Genomic DNA, 21,243 nt, shown 5'->3' on the forward strand with positions numbered 1-21,243 from the left:
TCGCAGGTAGATTTATGCTAAGCTTTTTATTGATGGGTACAACCAAAAGCTGCACGATCACAATACAAGTTTTTGTTGACGGAAGATTACACTTCTCATTCCTTGCAGTGTATCTATTAACCTGACATGATTTTTACCAACAGCTCAATATTCCATATTTATTATTAAATATACACCATAATCTGTATCAAATCAACTAGGCCAAGGTCTTGAGACATACACTTTGTGTATACAAACAGAAAAGCCATCTTATCTTATCAACAGTTTAGATTATAATCATTTTTAATATATAATTATGAATGACAAAGGACCAATGTTTCTATATTAAAGTTTATAATTGGAAATATCCAAAGCAAAGATCAATATTGATTTTATATACCATTTGTTTCTGCATGCTATTATTTACTACTAACACCCCCACCCCCTCCCTTGGAGTAAGCTGTATCTAAAATCTCCTTATATATTCTCAATTTATATACATCAATGTTAACATGCATTAATCCAACTTCTTATTTTCTACCAAACCATCTAACTGTATATGATTTTTGAAATTCTGGGTGTTTTTCCCCCAAGGTAAAGTTCTGTTTGATGAGGCCACATTTAAAAATATGTTTGTTTCCCCTCTCCCGACCCTAAATTTCAGAGGAAGGTCGGTAGGTAGGTAAAAAGGTTTGTTTTTTTTAGCTAGCAGAATTTTATTTATTATGAAATTCCCATAACCATTAACAATGCCCGATACCAAACGTCGTGAATCACATCATCCAATTGTTTCCTCATCAAACTCGTATAGTCAGTTCTCGCGTAAATTCTGCTTTGATTGCCACGTTTTGCAATTAGGGAAGGTGTCGATATTTCGGACAGTACTTCATGTATTTTGGAAATGCTCATTATCTAACCACTAAACTTAGGCATTGGACTACATGTATACATATTGGTTGATTCGACGAACATTGGGTTTCATCAGAATTTTCTCTGCTATTTATGCCACATACTAACACTTAAATAAAGTTAGGGAGAATGTTGCAACTATGGACAATGGTGTTAGTTTTGGACACATGGTGTTATAAAATTGGTAAACTCGGTTGCTGTCTTTTATTTATGGTTCACTGACATTTTATTCTTTTGTTTTTTGCACATTATCTTAATTTGTATATGATAGTGATTTTGATTATATTTTTAAATGATATCGGTAGATCTAGTTTACCAGAAAACGTTTCAACGGGACTTGATTTTGCCGATCAAACAAAATGGATGCTGACATCAACCAATCAGAGCTGAGTTACAAATGTGCATATAATTAGGTGTTTTCCAGTTTGTAAATATAGCATTAGTTCAGAAATAAGTTAAATTCAGAATGCTTCTGATTGACTGTCAAAAATATCGCATCCGTCCGAAATATCAGCACTTTCCCCTACTGAAGAACACAACTTGCACACTGGATGCCCCGAATTCTCTTGTTTCCTCGCTCCTCGTATAGACAACATTTCTCCATCTCGATCTTGCAGATCACTAGTCCGAATTGCGAGCCGAATTCAATGTTAAACTCACTTGTAACTAATCAATAAAACAATCATGATTCTTGTACTTATTAATATCGATTAAAAGAAAATATCAATCCAAAATTCGATATTAAACAGAAACCAACAGTTGTAGTCAACCGAATTTTCACTGCCATTTGAGCAAACGAGTCTCGTGACTCAAAACAAAGCTCGACAGTTTGATAAAATGTTTTCAAGAGACTGTTTATGTGATGAAAGAACCCATAAAATCGATATTAGTAAGTACAAGAAGAATCGTTTTATTGATTAGTTATGAGCTTAAAATTGAATTCGGCTTGTAAGTATTTGAAATCAGCCAGAGAATGCTGCCTCCAGCTGGAGGCGGCGAAATTTCTAGATTTCGGACCAGAACACCTCCTGTATTCGTATTATTATTTTTTTTATTTTGGATCGAAACCAAAGAAGATATAGAAAATTTTTGTCATTATAAAATACTGATCTGCACCAGAAACGACCTTGAAATTTTCTTAAAATTAAAAAAAAAAACTTCACCAGAATGGCGTAATAAAAACTTATGGGTCGGTGTGAATTTTCAGACTCGGTCGGGCGAGGGGAAACAAACAATATTTTTATTTTGGCCTGAATCAATACATTTAGTAACCCCCCAACCCCCCCAATTTTATCTAAAAAATGCAAGTAAAATACATGTCAGCAAAAACTAAACCAATAAACATTTTTTTACCTACACGGACAGCAAGGACTGAAACTAATTAATTATCATTGTTCTTCATGTTTGATTTTTTAAGCCCGGGCCTGACTCACTGACCTATCTGGTCAGCAAAATGTGCAGTCTTTGACCATGGCTTTAATGGACAGGCTTGTGGTCAAGATTTATGCAGACTTACCACAGGTTGGAGGAGCTTCGATTCTTGCCCAGAGTCTTGAACAGAACCGCACCAGGAGCCGACTTTCTTCTGGCCGACAAACTGCGTGAAGTCTGAAACGACACAAAAATAACTAGTGAAGTTACGTGGCAATGAAGAAAAAACAAAAGAGATAGCGCCCAAAACGTGGTGATAAAAAAAGTTGCACCTTCAAGATGGACAAATAAAACAAAATTGCAAAAAGAAATGAAAAACAAAAAAAAATTAAAAAACCACCATACAATCTTTGTCTTCCACTGGTTCAAATACAAAAATTTACATTTATTTGATATTAAATACATGATCTTTATTTGTCTCTAGAAACTCTGAATTCTAATTTCTACAATTAGATATAACTTTCTTTTATACAGCTATAAATAAGTGTAACAGAACTGTATCTGTCTTCCCCTATCATTAATATTAACTTTAGCATACACATCATTTTATGGAGATAATTCAGATACCTACCGCAAAGTAAACAAATTGACGATTTCTACGAAAACACAATCATCTGAACACTAGGATTACAATCGACAATGTGCACGGAACATCAGATCTTTTTAAAAGTTTTTCATCATCAAAATTTCCACCCACATAGTCCAAAAGTTACCTTAAACTCACATGGACACCAGGCCCTCAAACAAACTTTTACAAAGTTTCAACACATCATATCTCCAAACATCCTCATGTCGAATATGACAGGTGTGAAAAAATTGACAAATATTTAGGTCAACAGATATACACAGGGAAAAAATATATGACGATCAATCAATATAGTTTTTCCATGCATTCGTTTCACTAAGACACGTGTGGCGACGTTCCACCTAAAATATCTCGGTTGTCCGAGTTACCATGATATGGACATTCCCTCCATTTAAGGAAACAGATGTCCGATTAATCTCTCTAATACACCTACCAGTGTCTTTAGCCGTCTCCAGCGACGAAATTTCACAGACATGGTCATATATATTCACCTACAGGCATGACAATTTCATTTCACCTCCGGGTATACAAAGTTTCAGTGAATTCCACCACTGATTTAATTTACACCATATCATCATGTACCAACAGACTTTAGCCGTTTCCTTCAAATAAATCCAAGTCGTTCTTTGCCAAAAGTGCACGAGAAAGTGCACCTTGAAAGAAAGGCTGCAGGTTGAATGTCCTTCAAATTTAGCCACCAAAATTACAGAGGCATGAAATGTGTACAATTTTTCTTATTATGAATGCGTACATGAGTGTGACAATCTTTTTTTCTTTTGTCAAAGTCCTATTAAGATATGAAGGTGAAATTCCTACAAAGGTCAAACCTAATGCAAAACAATACACATTTCCTCATCTGTACATTGAATAAAAGAAGGATAACATTAAGAGGCTATGGATAAAAGAATCTTTCTTTAAAGGTTCAGAATAAAGCAAAAGAAGATGCTATTTCTCCTCGGGTTTACGAAAGGTTACGGAGCGGGTTAAGTTGATGGAACGGCTACACCCAGTGTATTGTCTATAGCAGTGGGAGGTGTTTGGAATGCATTTATGGGTGGTTATGGGAGATTTAGGAAAAACAAGAGATGGAAGAAATTAGATGATAAAACAGTTCTATTGAATTTCACAAGACTTGGATATCTATAAACAAAAGAGAGATGGGGAAATATTTTTTCTATCAAAACTACGACAAAAGTCTCTCAGTTCATGTACACTGGTGACATTCTACTTTTAGGACATTCAAGTCCAATAAGGAATGCCGATTCCTATACACAACCAACAGAATATAATATGTTTTATATATATACTGTACAGAATATAATATGTTTTATATATACTGTACAGAATATAATATGTTTTATATATATACTGTACAGTGATTCATTACAAGGGTGCATAGATTTTCTTTGAAGAGTTTTTCCGTGTTGACTTTAGTTTGCACAATTGAGAAGAATCAACAGATTGAAAATGACACTAAAACTGATTAAACTATTGATGTTCAGTTCATACTCAGTTAAGACGAACATTTTGTTCACCATGAAATGTTGAGCAAGACGAAGATACAATACTTGACAAATCGTGAAATTTGAGCACCTTGGAATTAAAGCAACTCACGGTATTTGCAAGTCTTGCATGACTTTGATGAACCCACTCTTACTACAGAACATCATGGAACCAAACGAACCAAAGTGTATGTCATGTGAAGCGACGCCAACAACATAAAAACGTCTGGGTAGTATTAGTAAGTACCCTGCGCTTTCATACCATGCAATCTGTGATCTTACCTCCAGTATCAATAAATATTCTCTCTGGTCAAACGTCTAAGCTTCTCCACAGAGTTTATTCTGACGACCAGTAATTTCCTCATTCTGACATTATAAGCCTGCAGTGTTTGTAGGCATATTAAAATCACTTTCCAACTGGTGCCATCAATATAGATCTTCACCTCGGAAACTATTGAACAGCCGGATTTATCTCACTGGGAGATAAAATGTTTATATTTATCACTGAAGTGCTTTTTAAAGTGAAAATTCCCTAGTGTTAAATTAACACAGTAGTTCATTCTCTCCAAAAGGAAAATTGTCACTTCAATCAAAAGCACAATACTCGTACGCCAAGTCTAGGCAGTGCATAAACCATCTAGCTTATCAATGCCTTTTTTTGTCCCCTCGCCAAGAGGCTCATGGAATGGTCATACCTTAGATTGTCTTCTATAAAGAGCGGTTATAGATTCACCTGTTGTGAGGATCTGGCCTCTTAATATCGTGGTTTAATTATGCCTTTTTGAATGGAACATTCAACATGGATCTTGGTTTTATTCTTGGGGGTATTTAATCTAATCCAAATTCTCGTGCATCAAGCAGTCATCCAGAATGTGACAGACGTCAGTTCCTTATGTCAAATGCCTCCATGATCTGTGTGCATAGGTTATCAAAAATGAATTGTTCACCATTTTTTTTTTAATGTGCTTTGAACACAGTGGAGGTGTTAGTCCAAGACGGTGTACACAATCCAATATACCAACTCCTTTTGCATAGCAAAAGTCTTTCATGAAAATAAAAAGAATTCCCTCACTTCAAACCAAGCTCATTTAGAAATCAAAATGTTTGAACAAAGGATTTTAGTTTTCCTTCTAATGCAGGTCCTTTTCGTAATCGCTGACCTCATGAAGAATACCGAGGGTGTAACAATGTATTAACTAACCGATCCACGTCCCTGCGGTTTCCGAGGATGAATTCTATCACGAGGAACAGTACACTGGTCTATAGATGCGAATCCCTTGACTTATACACAGTAAACTATGCTTCGCTTGTTCCTTTGGAAACTCTTTTCAAGTCAAATGACAAAAATTTACCCATTACAAAAGAAAATGGCATAAAGAAGGAAAAAAGAGCCTAGCAGTATTGAATACTGAAGCCGTGCAATGCCCGAAATCTTATCTTCTTTATGAATACTTATAAATGAACAGTGGGAGCTTCTAAAAGAAATTATTTCAACTGAAGATACAATTCACTTCCTCGCACGAAAGGTATTTGAACAATTTGTCATGTGAAACACAATAAAAAATAAGGTTCTCAATAACCCGGACATTTATGGTGCCCTCCAATGTTATCCTTCATTGTGAAAATTATGGAACATATTTGTCAAATATGTTTCTTTTTTTGAATTTGTATCTTTATTCATACTTATCAAAACTCCTGAAATCAACTACACATGTATTTACATAAAGTACCGATTCAATTACGTTGGGATCCTGAGGTTTTTTTTTAGGAGCAGTGATGTTTCAACTTCAAGCACCATTAACAGAAAATAATCATCAGTTTCACTGGCTCTGAGGGACTTGTACTTCAACATTTCAGTTTGTAGAACACCTCAAACAAATTTGTTAAGCCTGGCCTATATTTCTCAAAAACTTAAGTTGAAACTTTGACTCAAGTCTGAAATTTTACTCAAATATTGACTGTTCAAATTCAAGAAAACTCAAACTTAAATCTGAGATATTTTTGAGAAATCCTAGCAAGGTTTTGAATATCAGTCTCGCCTGTCATTTTATCTCCCTTCCTAACCGACGGTTCTAACTTTCCTTTTCTTCAATGATAATTAAAAGTCAAATTGAAGGACAAATCTGGATTCTTACTTTATGTTTAACACAGTTAAACCACAGTTAGTTGCAAAAAATAAAAATTCAAAACTGTGGATTAGACATCTGGAATGCAGATAATTTTTATGACAGAATTCTAAGTGCAAAAATATGTGCACAGTTCACACCATTTCGGATAGCCAGAAAAGTTTCATTGTACTGCCCTAAAGTTCATCCATTAAGTTCAAAGATTAAATCCTTGACCCCATACAAGGTCATTTGACTGTACTTACTGGTGGTGTGTTGTCCCTGAGCTGAAGGTCGTCGTTAGGGAAACGCTGCTGAATTCGATCCATTTTGATTTGGTCGTTGTTGGTTCCCAATTCATCCTCATGTTCTCTCACCATCTACAACAATTCAATTCTAACTTTAAAAAATGGATTTCAAAGAATAATAACACCAGAAAATGTTACAGTTCATGCATCCTTACAAATTTTCACTTCATCAATCTTCAATACAAATTTACACTGAAACATCCCTGTGCTGACAATGAGCATTTCTGTCTCTTGGCACTTTGGAAAAAGCCTTATATATAGGTAGGTGTCATCTCTTCTGAAGAGTACTAGGTCAAAAAAGTGATCATTTTATTTTAAGAAAAAAAGGGATAAAAATGATGCTTTATATTTCCCCATAAAGTATACCCGTTAACAGAGCAACTGAACACTTATCTCCCAGAACAACAAGCTGTTCATTGACTGCAGCTTTGTGGTGACAGTAATCGCTGGTGACGTCAATGAGTGCCATTTTTATCAAAGAAGTCATAGAAAGTACAAAAATTATCACTTGCTCCAAATACCTTCAAAACAGTAAATCTCTTGCTTTTATTCACTCGTGTATAGAATTACGCAGAGGAAGGGTGTAGGGTATCTTCAGGAAATGGTCTTAAACTAGATAGTATTGGTCCCCAGCTTATTAACTTCTAACCATCAAAATCCTGATAACACCACATTTTTTCTCAAAGTTTATTACTTTAGAATTTGCTAAATTCAATTGCAAGAAACAAAATTAAAAAATATATATATATTATGCACATTTGCATGGACATCTTAAATTTAACATTCATAATAAACTGGACAAAATATTGCATTTTAGGTAAATTTTCCTTCTTCCCATCACTAAAATGGCCCACAATTTTGGCAATAAAAAAGAATTGTAACAATGCACCTTACCCAAGGGGTGTCAAAAATATATGCATCCAAAATCATGGGTACTATCGTAACCATTGACGAGAGCAGACTCCTATAACAGGACAGCGATATTTCCCTCTGACATTCCTTCGATACACCCACCAATGGAAATAATGCGAAACCCGAGAAAAACACACAGGACAAGGTTGACAGCTAATAACCAAACATGCTCGGTATGAAAAACACTGTCCAAGACTGTGAGCGTTGATTGACAGGGGAGAGACTGGTATTACGGACACACTTACGCCGATCTTAACAAGCTAACGCAAAGGACGGACATCAATCCGTACAGTAATGATGTCATGGGACCAATAATATTCACATTGCAAATTCCTGAAATGTACATCAGTCCTTGTTTTGATACATTGCTTTCCTTTATGTATTACGTTTGTGAGGGGTTAACGTCAACACAACAAATATCACTATCTCTGTTTATCTACTGAAGTTTTTTTTACAATATTTATCAGTGGTCAAAGAGAAAACTCAAATGGACGAGAGAGAGAGAGAGAGAGAGATATTTCATAGACCAGTTGATCTAATAATCCAATCCTATTTTGGTTTTAAATGTACCAATAATATCCCCCCCCCCCCCAATCACTCTATAATATCAACTTTATGCAAATATTCAGAAATAATTTCTCTGCATTATCTAAAAGGATTGAATCGTCTTTCAAGGCATTACAATGGCAGTTCAAGTTATGTTTCCGTAGCTTTAGTGTATCTCAATTGTACCTCTGACTTTTAAATCCTGTAGCTGAAATTAATATGTACCTGCAATCTAGTTTACGGTTTGTTGTTAAACTCAGATATATAATTAGTGCACATCCCCTCACTGCATTCGACGTACAATGTGTATACAAATACAATGAAACAAACGTTTAACAATACAAACACACCTCCCGCTATCACATCATGCAATCTCGTGTTATCCAAGTAATCTTTAATGAACTAAGTAACCGTGTTCAAAAACAAACCCACCTAAATATGCCTTCCAGTTCAAATGTAAAAATACATATATATATCTAGATTTACTCGTTATGCAATGCCAACTTCAATATAAAGGTTTCTAAAAATATATTGTAATGGAGAGGCATAATACTTATATCTATGCAGCAGAGAGAGAGAGAAAAAAATATCATTACCTTCACATAAAATTAGCATTTCTGGAGATCTGAGAACCTGAGAAATTATTAAAAACTCCAGAACAAAACAAGTTTTTTTTTTTCATGACGTCAAAAGTTTTTGTTACGGACTGTTCTCAACATGAAAGACAGGGCCTTAGAAACACTTCCTGTCACAACATTCAGAAGTCTCCAGTTTCTAATTAACTTTGGGGGTTGGGGGGGCGCAACCCTCTCCAGTTCCTACAGATTCTTAAAATTTATTACGATTTGTTTGGATATCCTCACAAACCCCTAACAATCTTTACCTTAAATATCCCTACATAACATACAATATACAAATAGCTTATTGTCATATACAGCTAATCAATGATGTATCAACGAGAATGATTTTACGACTGTAAACAAAGGTTAATATATTCCTTTATAAGAGCCTTTTAGACATCTCTCGTCACTCAGAGTTGTCACTTTGGCCATTACATAGTGTGGATTTTTTTTTAAAAACATCTATATATAGGAGCCAAAAAATACAGACCAGACAATACCCAGCTTATCATTATGATTATCGAATACGTACAAAAAAAACCTATGGTTGATGAACCACAAATTTGACATATTTGATAAATGTTTACATTTTTAAAGAACAATGAATAAGGAAAGCAATATTGGGGAACAGCAGCTTGGTGATGTAACAGGAAGGTTCTGTACAATGCATGTTGTGTGGTGAGATATCTTCTACAGATTATGAGGAAGTTAGCGTAGACCTGGAATTGATGTTAATAGATATTTAACAAGATAAAGCATACAGAAGATTTCAACCAGAAATAGCGACTAACATTACACGTAGGGGAAAAATATGCGGTAACTGAATATAAAATACATTATATCCAATATTTATATCTACCGGTATATAAGTGGGGGAAATTTACTCGAGTCTTACATGACTGCTGCAAAAATAAAAAGTGAGTACAGTATTCAAATCCAAAATTTTTGTGTTCAGAAAATATTCTGAGGAAATGCCACTTGCTTCAACCAAAAGTCATTCTCTCTCTCTTTAAGTCTCTTGACAGATTTTAACTGTGTATCTTGAGGGTTTGTCCATCTTATCGATGTAAACTACTAGCTGTATGCAGGTAACTACATAACACTTCCTATGAAATGGAATGCAAGACTAGCCATTGGAAAGTGCTTTTTCTGCTCTAACTTTGTTATTTGTTGGCCTGCAACTAAAAAGACAGTTATGATAGCTTCCTACATTGCACAGACCCTGTAGACTACTATCTAGTAGTATTTCTTGTAGATTTGTCCGTTAGCCACGCCATAGGAGTTCAAACTTTTTTGACCCTGTTGACAGCCCCATATGAGATAATAGCTTAGATAGTTTTTGGCCCTGTTGGTCGCCCTATACCAAACACAAATTTGGCCCTGTTGGCTGCCCTATAAGAAATACTTACAGATTTGGCCCTGTTGGCTGCCCTATAAGAAATACTTAAAGATTTGGCCCTATTGGTCGCCCTATAAGAAATACTTACAGATTTGGCCCTGTTGGCTGCCCTATAAGAAATACTTACAGATTTGGCCCTGTTGGCTGCCCTATAAGAAATACTTACAGATTTGGCCCTGTTGGCTGCCCTGCTGAGATCCTCATAGTCAGGATGTTGAGGATCTGTGTCTTCTAGAAGGTCATTCAGATATTTCTCGTAGTCTGGGATTCTCTGAACCTACAGGGGGAAAAAAATCAACATTTACTGTGATTCTCTGAACCTACAGGGGAAAAAAAATCAACATTTACTGGGATTCTCTGAACCTACAGGGGAAAAAATCAACATTTACTGCCATATGGAACCACAATTGCCTTTCCCCAGTCACTACAATGCACATTCCAATACAGCAGAAATAATTTTAGGAAGCAGAATATGATATTCAAACTCACGGATTAAAACTGTTTCACACACGAGAATCATTCTCCAGGGAGAATCATTCTCTAAGGACCTTCATTTATTAACAGACATAGTATAAGGGGACCCCAGTCAACAAAAGAAAAACACATACAGAGTATGAGGTGTAAAGGAGTGTCAAATCTTATTTAACAAAAATATGAAGTGCTGAATGGGCTTAAAAGATATTTAATACTTCTGTCTACAGAATTCAACTATGTCAAACGTGGGCTGGGAAATTGAATTTTTAGTTGGACACCAGGTGTATTGAGTTCCATATGCGATCGTACAAAAGATTCTGGCCTCCTGGTTGTGTTCAATAATTGGATCTACAATAAAATTTTAAGCCGAAATTTTATAGTTCAATTACAGACTTCTTCAGATCACTTACAGCATTATGGATTAACTTGCACGCGTTTCACACACTGTTTAGTTATTACAGACACACAAATGAAAGTATTCAAATGAAGGCGTGCAATTTTACGTAAATAGTGAACACAGGATTGTTAAGAAATAACATAAAAGCATGAATGAACAGCACGACAAGATTAAAAGAACTCCCCTATTTCAAAATGTCTTAAAAAGATAGTTAATATACACAATACCTATGTGAATGTTTCATTCATAAAAAATAGAGAATTAAAGAAATTCAGAGGGATTGCAAAATCGTGACCTCCTGGATAGTGATTGATACAAACTTCATGGTCTAAAACTAGGCAGGTATAAACTTTGGTACACCTGACTGTGACAGGTATAGAGTAACCTGAAGTAGGTCAAGAATATCACAAGAGCCAGAAGGATTGGCTCAATGTGCTGCCATTGTCATACATGTGTCCCTGTTAAATATTTGTGGTTTTATAACGATAGGTACGTTGTAAATTTTTAAAGATAAAATTTACCTAAGCTTTGTATAATACTAAAAAGTCAGAAAATATGATATTCAATTGTGGGACAAAATACCATAGATATTTTATACATGCAGGAAACTTCTAATGTTTGGGTTGTTTTATGTGTTAATTATGTTTTATCATAAATTACTTTTTTTAAAAAGTATTCAGCAAGCAAGGTGCGCAAATACACAAATCTTTAAATGAATTGCTTCCTCTGCTCCCGAACTTTAAAAATCCACCTAACTTTCAGCCATTTAATTTTGCGGTGAGTAAATAAAGGAGAGATAACCCTGTTATGGAGTTTAATTATTAATTATTTCTTACTTTTTATAAGAGTACTGGAAAATTCATTCACTGCTTGACAACTGGAGAGTCAAAAGGGCAAAGGGATTAAATTAGCTGCAAATACTTGTTCGTTTAGAAACTCTCTATAGGTATTGTTCAAACTCAATTAACAGTTTGACTTCTGGCATTCTAAATCTATGCCCTCCACACGGTTTGTCCTCAGTTTCAACCATATAAATCCCTAATCCATTACATTAATCTTAATACACTTTTAAAAGGCTCCGATCAATTTCAAATATTTCATATATGTCATGTAATAAATGCACCGATTGAAATATTTAACATTTCGTGGTCTACATCAATCAGTGCCATATTCGGTATTTTCTGTCTACTTGATGCAGTACATTTTGTGAAGACTTATAGATAATGGTCCAAATTGTATTCAAAGAGACATTTTGCAGAGATTTGTCAGATGAATTCACAATTTGAGAAGCTTTTGCAACAACAACAAAAAAACCAAACCCTAGTAGTACTTAAATTCTTTTACAGTTATCACTTTGTCATGGTGATAAATCAAATAAATTTTTGTACTAATGTACTTCAGATTTTGAACACATGGTGACAAAATTACCTCAAAATTATCCTCTTCATGGAATGATATCCAATGCATATGCCATTCCACAGCCATGTGCATATCAAAGAACATGGTAAAATAGGATCTTACAACAAAACACAACCAAAAGTATTTAGGAGCTATATACTCTAAATTGTATTGAGGACTTTGTGTTCAGATAGATTTTACGATGTGAGATTAATTTTGTTTATCATTAGATCGCTTCCTTTAATAATATACTGCATTATAAACTTTACTTTCCTCTTGTTTGGTAAACACACTTGACTATAGCCATTAAAATTTACACAGATACGACATCAAACATTTTTACAACCCAGATGTTTCAACAAAACTTTCCAGATGTACCATTGACAAGATCATACTCAAAGCATGTAATTTATTTTTCTAAATTTTCTTAAAAGGCTGTAATATGATACAAAAGAAAACTTTATACCCATTTAAGACTCGGGAGATAAAAACAAAACAAAAAACAAGAACCCTAGCTGATGCAGTTTACACAACCTTGAATAAAAACATTAAAAATATTTTTGTCTAGTTTACCTTGGACAAATTTGACTTTCATTTCAACTAAATTTGTTGTATAGTGAACATATGCAAGAAGAAATCAAAGCAAATGATCTTGATGCATCACGTCTAAAGCCTTCACCAGTTCACCAGATTTATGCAACAGGCTGCATGAAGAATATTTGAAGATTTCATGGATATATAGATCAAAGGTGTACAAGACACTACAAAAATGATCAAATTACTGCAGTATATATTTGCTAAACCTTAAACAAATTGACTTTGATGTAGATCTGTGTATTAACTTGCCCTGCTACAGATAGGTGTCGTCGAGGGGCAGTGTTGGATGAGCTAATGCGGCAGTCACGTCTTGTCAACTTTTTGATCTCGGATTAACAGTTTGGGACAGGTCGTGTAAAGTTTTATCTTAATGTAAACATGGATTACAGGACTATATTCTGATGTAATTACACGTTACAGAAGAAATTGATAAGGGTATATCACCCTCCACTAAAAGGTGATCTATTGACTTAGGAATGCATACGGAAGACATCAATAAAACAGAATATCTTCACATGATGAAAAACTTCTGTATACTCCAACTCCATCTACAGTACACAAACATAGTAATATCATCCTTAAAGTTTAAAACTAAGAATCAGGCAGAACCTGTCAACCATGTGGTTGTTCTCTTTAACACATTCAAAACAATGCCTGATTATATTGGGAGTGGGGTGGAGGGTTTACTGAGGGGGTGTGGGAGAGTGAGGATAACTCTCTGTCTCCTTCCTCCCCTCTCCCTTATTTTGTCTCTCTTTCTCCTTTCCCCGCCTCTCTCTCCTTTCCCTTTACCTTGTCAGTTCCCACATAACATTGCACCAACCAATAGGTTTTCAGAAAGGCAACTACGGTATATATATATACATGTGCTGTAATCCTAAAACAACTCTGTTAACTTGGTACAGTTGTAAATCAAACTTGATTGAATCTGATCACTAATGGGTGATTGATATGGGTGAAGGTCATGACTTTACACAATAGAGGTCCCTGTCTATAAGGAGATGTGATCAAACCTTCTATCAAGACATCAATTTCTGATACCATTACAGAAAGGCAGCAGCTCAAAACAAACCCTTGTCACAAACCCGTGATAAAATTTCTGCCATATCATTGACCGATTGGGAGATGGTCCAAATTTATTCCTGCCACACACATACATTATGAATTGTCATAAATTTACGATCTAGTTTCATCTCACCACATTTTGATGTGAGTTTGCGATAAGATTGCAACCTTGTAACTAAATGTCCTAGATTTTTTGATCACACCTGCAAGCTTTTAATGTATAAAAGTGATAAACTAGAGAAATGTTACAATTTTCATTTTTGTTAATACTGTTTGTTGAATTAAGCTTTTCATTTTCAATATTTTATGGGTTTGGGGAGCATTGTGATCTCTGTATCTCTTCACACAATACACTGGAAAATTTACAACCCTTGATATCAAAATGTAATAAAAATTTGTCTTCCAAATTACATTTCATTGTATTACGGTAAAATAAGGGTTCCGTCACGTGACAGCCCCTCAGCACACATAAAATACCTCTAAAAAGAAAATCTCAAATTCCACCACCTTAAAACAAAGTCTGGGGTGTGTTTGCATGTTCAAAGAACTTCAATCATTATAGTTTGCAGTGCTCCTATTAAGAAGTGTATAAAGAGAGCACAAATAGTCAAATTCATCCATCTTGAAAAGGTCTACACTCAGCAGAGTTTATGGAGGAATTAGCAAATGAATTTGATACCCAGTGATTAAAATCTCCAAGAGCATGCTCAACCAGACCTCGGACACCTATAAACAAACAGGTATCTAACACAGGGTGCTATCTGCAATCTTACACCATGGCTTTTTGTATCCTTGAGGATTTGGGGGGAGCACTTGACAATGCACCCAGTAACTCCGGCATGTTGTATTGTTAGGGGTCAGGCCCCGGAATGTGAATGCACAGCATGCATCCTAGTACAGCAATATGACAAAATCAAACAATTAGGATGGGGGTCTTACACATGGGTACATCTCCATAAACACTCCAATTCTTTCCTATTTTAGCTTGGTTGCACATTCTTCTAACAGGTTCCTTGGACAATTTAACATGTCAAGAAATTTCACAGGACAAAATTAAAGAGATGTACAATAATTTGAGATAAAAGGGAATACTGTCTTCTTGAAATTAATAAAAAAAAAATTCCTGCAGATTTGATAAGCACAGCAGAAATATACCCTAATATTTCCACTGAATGGAATGTTTAAAGTCAAGCAACGACAAAAAGATTCAACATGGAATCGGAGACAACTGTCATAGAAATTTTTACTGTTATTGATTAACGTGAAAAACCGTTACCCTGGGGGGAAGCTGATTCAATAAAAAGAAAATCACCATGATCCATCTTACATGAAAAAACAGATTAAGTGAAGGTAAACACCTTTCATAGCATTGTAGTGGATCTGTTTCTTGATGTAGTAATGACAGTCTGTGTGTCTGGTTAGTCATTATAGGGTAAAGACTGTCATTGTTTGCTAGGACTCCCCGGGGGAGCGAGACAACCGATGACACGAACATTACATGACTTTAATCATTTTACCTGACCAGGTGAAAGTCCAGGGAAATGGGAGGCTCTTCATTTGTTGGGAAAAATATTAATTGTTTTTTGATCCACCTATCATCTAAACAAATTGGATCTGTTCAAATTAATATGACAAACGAGATGTGTCTCTAGTGTATTGACCATTGTGAATAGAAGACTTGAAGCTGTGCCAACACGGGAAAGGCATCTGTTTAATCCACTGTCTTCTACATACATCATACCCCAAAAAACATGTGATCATCATAAATAATTTCTCTGTCAAACAAAACACAACAGCCTCATAAAATTTAACTTAACCTTGCCTGTCCCTTCCACTGTTAACATTTCTCCATCTTTTGTTTTTTGGTAATGAGATTTTTTGTTGATATAAATCTAGTAATTGACGGCACGTGCCTATAGTGACCAGTTAACATTTCTCCATTTTTATTTAGATTAACAGATATAAGTCTAAGTAACTGATATTGCCTATAGTGACCAGTTCTCTCACCTCCTCTTGTTCAGCCTCATTCTGAACAACTTGAACCTGTTGTTTTTGAATCACATGTCCCATATTTCTCTCACGAATCCTGCTGAATCACCGACACCACACTAATCGTATCTCTGACTATTACGCTGATTACAATTTCATTAACACTGCAATCCTCCATGACCAGAGATACCTCCATCTACCCACATACCCCCATCTCCGTATCTACAATCACCGTCCTCCGACGCAGGATCCACAAACAGAGAAACCAAAAATTCCAAGGTAGCAGCATAGGTGGTGATACATTATAATTAACTAAAAGTATCCACGACCCTCCTCTCCAATTTGACTTCTCGGAGTTGTCAACCAATATCAGAAGATGGCACTAGGTAAAATTATCCTCATTAATATGCTGTGTTTATCAATGTTTAAAGCCCGGTCTGGGTTGTAAAATCAATTTCGTTTACTTGATACATACACTTGAAAATCAATTCCTTTTGCCAAAGTATACCACTCCAATACATGTGTTTATATGTATAAATACTTGGTAGGTAAAATATAAGCAAAATCCCTGGGCTTTAAATCCTGTGGAGATCGAATGATTTTTACACATACTTTGTGAAAGCAAGGGGTCTCACATTAAACCCCTCTGCTGTGCGCACATGATGAAATTGAAACCTATAGTGATAGATCGCCATTATTGTTTACATGTTGTTGGGGAATGATCCCACTCATTAAATATTCATGAAACAAATATAAAACTCAGTCTCATCAAAACTCTTGATTGTGGTCAGAATCAATGCTTGTACTGACAAGTTTAAAACTGCACGGGCAAATTCGCAGAGAAATACTTCTCACACCATTGAATCGCCTCAATAGCAAATTATCTATTTACTCCTTTTAAATAATAACTGAAAAATGTCACATGGAAGAATCTCCCGGTTGTGTGTTAAGCCTCAGAAGGCTTTTCAATTGCTCTGACCTCCAACTCTCTTTCTGACAAAGTGGCAGTTTGTGCCAATTGTGTGTTTGCCTATGTATTTATGAAATGCCTACCATGGAGATCAATTGGAGATATGACAATTTCCAGACAACTTAATGTCTTTTCATATGCCGTTAAAATCAATTTGTCCTGCAATATTACACATTCTCGAGTGCAATCCTAGCCCCTCCAATGGTGTTACAATATATACAATTCAATATCAACCATTTTGTCAATATTGGCCACCAGTAAACATATTTGATCAACAGACTTTTTCTGAGAGTCAAACTTATTTTGAAATAGAATAAAGTACAGAATACATCTCCATCATAATGCCTTAAGATTTTAGGTTGGTAATATTCTGTATTCAATGGAAGTAGCTTTAAATCACATTACAATAATTTCTTAAAGGATATTAAGGGCCCGTCTAATAATCTGATTCCAAAACATTTTAGCTATACCCATTCATCAATTAAATGCAAAAATTACCTATGTTACAAAATCTGTTAAAATTCACTACTATTCAATATTAAAAGCCACTCAGTCAACATTTGTGTATTGAATTTGTAAGACAAGTCTGGTATGAATCAAAGAGTTACACAAAATGTCTGCTAGGTCATTCAATGTTTCCAACCACTCCCTGTATCAACATGCTGTACACATCACATGACCTTGAAATCCAAGGTCACTACCTTCCTTCAAGATGACCAACATGCATTATCTTGTCCTTATGGTAGTTGTATAGTATTAAGAATGGAGGAAATGATATGGAAACTTGTGGGAAATTAGTGAAAAATGAGGGGAGGAGGGGGGGGGGGGGTTGTTGTTATGCCCCAACATCAACATGTTAAAGAGGACTAAGATGTTTCATCACTACCATCAACACTATTTTCATGATATGCTATTGTCCTTTTCCAAATTGAAAAATATTGTGCAATAGTGATTCAGAACTTGTAATAATTAATCCTGAAGTGTAAGAAAGAAACAATCTTATCAGCTATATCATGTTTAATATCATGTAAAGTATATTTCTGAAATATGCAATTTGACATATATATATGTACAGTGTATATATACATATCCAATCCAGGGGTCCCTGGCATCCTAGATGATGATTATTTGGGGGTCTCTGTGAAGACTTTACCCCAAATATCAAATGTAATTGATATTTGAAAAAAAAGGTGTTCAAAAGAAGATAAATGCATAATCATAATCAATCTGCTTTGGGTGACTGGTGTTATGCATATAGCTTAAAGGGGGTGGAGATGGGTGTGTGTGTTATTTTCAGGCTGCTTTGCATTTTGTCTTGCAGTTTACTTAGTTCTGTGACATGAGGCACGCAAGTCCCTCTACTCGTTTTGTCTCACAATTTACAGATGCATAAAATATGTCAAGTATAGCTACTGAATGCTCTTAAATTAACTCATTGAAACTTTTAAGCATGTCTCCTACATTTAAGGGGGAGTACTTGATTCAATGACTTATCACACATGCAACATACATTAGTCAAACCTGGTTACAGACTTGTTACATCGTACATACGAATTCACGAAATACTGCAGACATAACGTACATACAAATTCACGAAATACTGCAGACATAAAACTATCACAAGAAATCTTCCTCAACACGACCTCATCACAAAAAAACCAACCAATATCCTTGTGGAGGGATACTTACGGATAACAGCTCCACTTCAACAGGATAATCAAATATCTCCACCATGTTAACTTACATCCCTAACACGGAGAGTAAGAAAACGATATCATCCTACACTGATATCTAGAGACGTTGGAATCGGTCAATATCCAGACCAACCGGAGTCCTCATTCTGTACCGACTGACTTTCGTTCTGTTCTCTCTCTCCCTTGATATAGGAAACTTAAAAGATCTGTATCTTAAACAGCCATCAGACAAAACACTTCACTTCCTCAAACCATCACTGCTTCTAAGGCCAAACGATGACATTTGCGTGATTATGCAACTGTTTTAATATGTGTCCTTTCAGGAAAACTGCATATTACATAGTCTCTAATGTATAATCCCACTAAATGGTTCCAAAAAAAATTGAGAAGACTACACATACAATGAAATGTAATAATTCAGGTATAAATCATGCACCACACAAAGTGCACAGTTAGGTTACCTGTGGAGCAAGTTTTGTCTTTTCACCTGAGGGTGCGCAATGACACAGACTGTGATGAATTTGTTACATGTTGCCCTCAGTCAACATCCCTTCCCCATCTAATGTAACTGTGTCCGAGCAAGCTGTTAGAATGGCCCTAGGACCCCCCATCAACAATGGAAAATGACCACAGTATAATCTATTACCATTTATCATTATTAATAATCATAAACATTACATGACTGCATAAATGTACCAAAGTCATGCAACAATGGGTTGGTTTTTTTTCCCCACTCCACCACACCCAGTTTGAAATCTCGATTGTAATTATAAACCTTTCATTAATTAACATACTACCATTGAGTCACCTCTGCATGAAATGCACTATTTTTTTTATGCTTTGAATGAAACAAAGATCAGTTTTAATAATGATGACTTATTAATTATGAAAGAATTTAGAACACTGCATTGCATTAAGTTTCCTTGAAGGAAGTTACACTTTCAAATGATTTTAACACACGCTTAACATAATATGACAAACTCGTTATCAATAATCGGTGTGTAATGATTTTAACACACGCTTAACATAAATTAATATGACCAACTCGTTATCAATAATCGGTGTGTAATAGTTCCAGACAGGACGGATTCTCTGTGTTCTGGCCGTTTTCTTACATCAGTACAGTACAACACACTTATAGAGAAGTGCTGGACATGAACAGTGATTTCATTCGCTATAAATGTAATTCGTTATATCCAAAATGTTTATATTACATTTTAAAACTACTAACTGCCAGTGGACCATGTTTCACTGAATGTAAACAATAGTGGTACCTGTAAAGTCCTTCACACTTTCTATTGCGATGCGAGACAATAAATTCAAGCTTATAACCAGAAAAATTACAAAAAATTCTTGTACTCTCAATTACTTTATACTTGCTCTTCTATGAATTTTCAATACAGTAGTGTTGCTTGAGTTAGATAAATGTGTCATAAAAGATGACCTAATTGTAATCTTCTGTAATCATTATATCAATCCAATCTAATTGCTGCCTGAATGAAAATGTAACATTTCAAAACAAGTGTTTTCCAAGCTTCTCTGACATTAAGATGACAAAGCTGAAATCCTTTGACCTAGTTTTCAGAATTTACATCTCTCTTGATTCTCTTTAGCTTTTTCCATCGTATTTGGTTCTTGGTTTATTGTGAAATCTCTAATGCTGTCATTAACCTCTCTATATAAATTACTACAATTCAGTAACCTTTCCATTTCAAAGCAAATTTGGCAAGCACCATGAAGCTGGTGTCAAGGAAAGGAAGCATATAGACTCCAGCAACCCCCCCCCCCCCCCCCCCCCCCATCTTCGCCTTGTTTACAATGTTTTCCTTGGCTTCAATTACAATGTTAGGATTTCATTCTGTTTGCTTGATCCGCACTACACTGACCCCTACCTAAGGTCTGATCATAGTGCATCTTGGGTAATCTTCAGATCTCAAAGGTCCGCAACCCTTCTTCCTTCATCTTAACCAGCCAACATGACACAGACTGTGAACAAACCATGTAAAACTGTCAAACTCCACACCAGAACAGGGCCTGACACAGCCTGTCCTCACAAACGGCTGTCAGGTCTCCTTAGTTCACTCTGTATAAATCCTCTTTCAAGTTGCACTTCTCCTGATGAAAGAGATACCTATCTTAACGCACCATTCTTTTGTGCACATAACCCCCGACTTAGATCGCCTTCAGCGGATCCCGTCTTCACCTAATTTTGCATTTGATAGCTGCTAACAAAAAGAATTAAGGCAAGGTACCCTAGAACACCATCTTTGTAAATTGGTTAAATAAGTTTCAGTTGTCATCTGGTTTTCTATATACATTGTGCTGGTAAATAATGGCAATTATATACATGAATATATAGACT

At 35.4% G+C, this 21,243-nt stretch overlaps 1 protein-coding gene across 12 annotated transcripts in view; it reads right to left on the reverse strand.

Moving 5' to 3' along the window:
- LOC125673484 (uncharacterized) overlaps positions 1-21,243 on the reverse strand; it is a 116,239-nt gene that overhangs the window by 23,444 nt on the left and 71,552 nt on the right. For 9 of the 12 annotated variants that reach the window (XM_056160349.1, XM_056160350.1, XM_056160348.1 and 6 more), the window contains 3 exons: positions 10,464-10,574; positions 6,779-6,892; positions 2,405-2,496 (listed from right to left, as the gene is read on the reverse strand). In XM_056160349.1, the coding sequence (XP_056016324.1) occupies positions 2,405-2,496; positions 6,779-6,892; positions 10,464-10,574 (317 nt within the window). Of the gene's footprint in view, positions 1-2,404; positions 2,497-6,778; positions 6,893-10,463; positions 10,575-12,596; positions 12,744-16,235; positions 16,724-18,876; positions 19,027-21,243 lie in introns of those variants that run through there. The other 3 variants (XM_056160357.1, XM_056160356.1, XM_048910065.2) reach the window with 3 other exon arrangements.

This window comes from Ostrea edulis, chromosome 3 (assembly GCF_947568905.1).
Source record: "Ostrea edulis chromosome 3, xbOstEdul1.1, whole genome shotgun sequence".
Taxonomy (NCBI): Eukaryota; Metazoa; Mollusca; class Bivalvia; order Ostreida; family Ostreidae; genus Ostrea; species Ostrea edulis.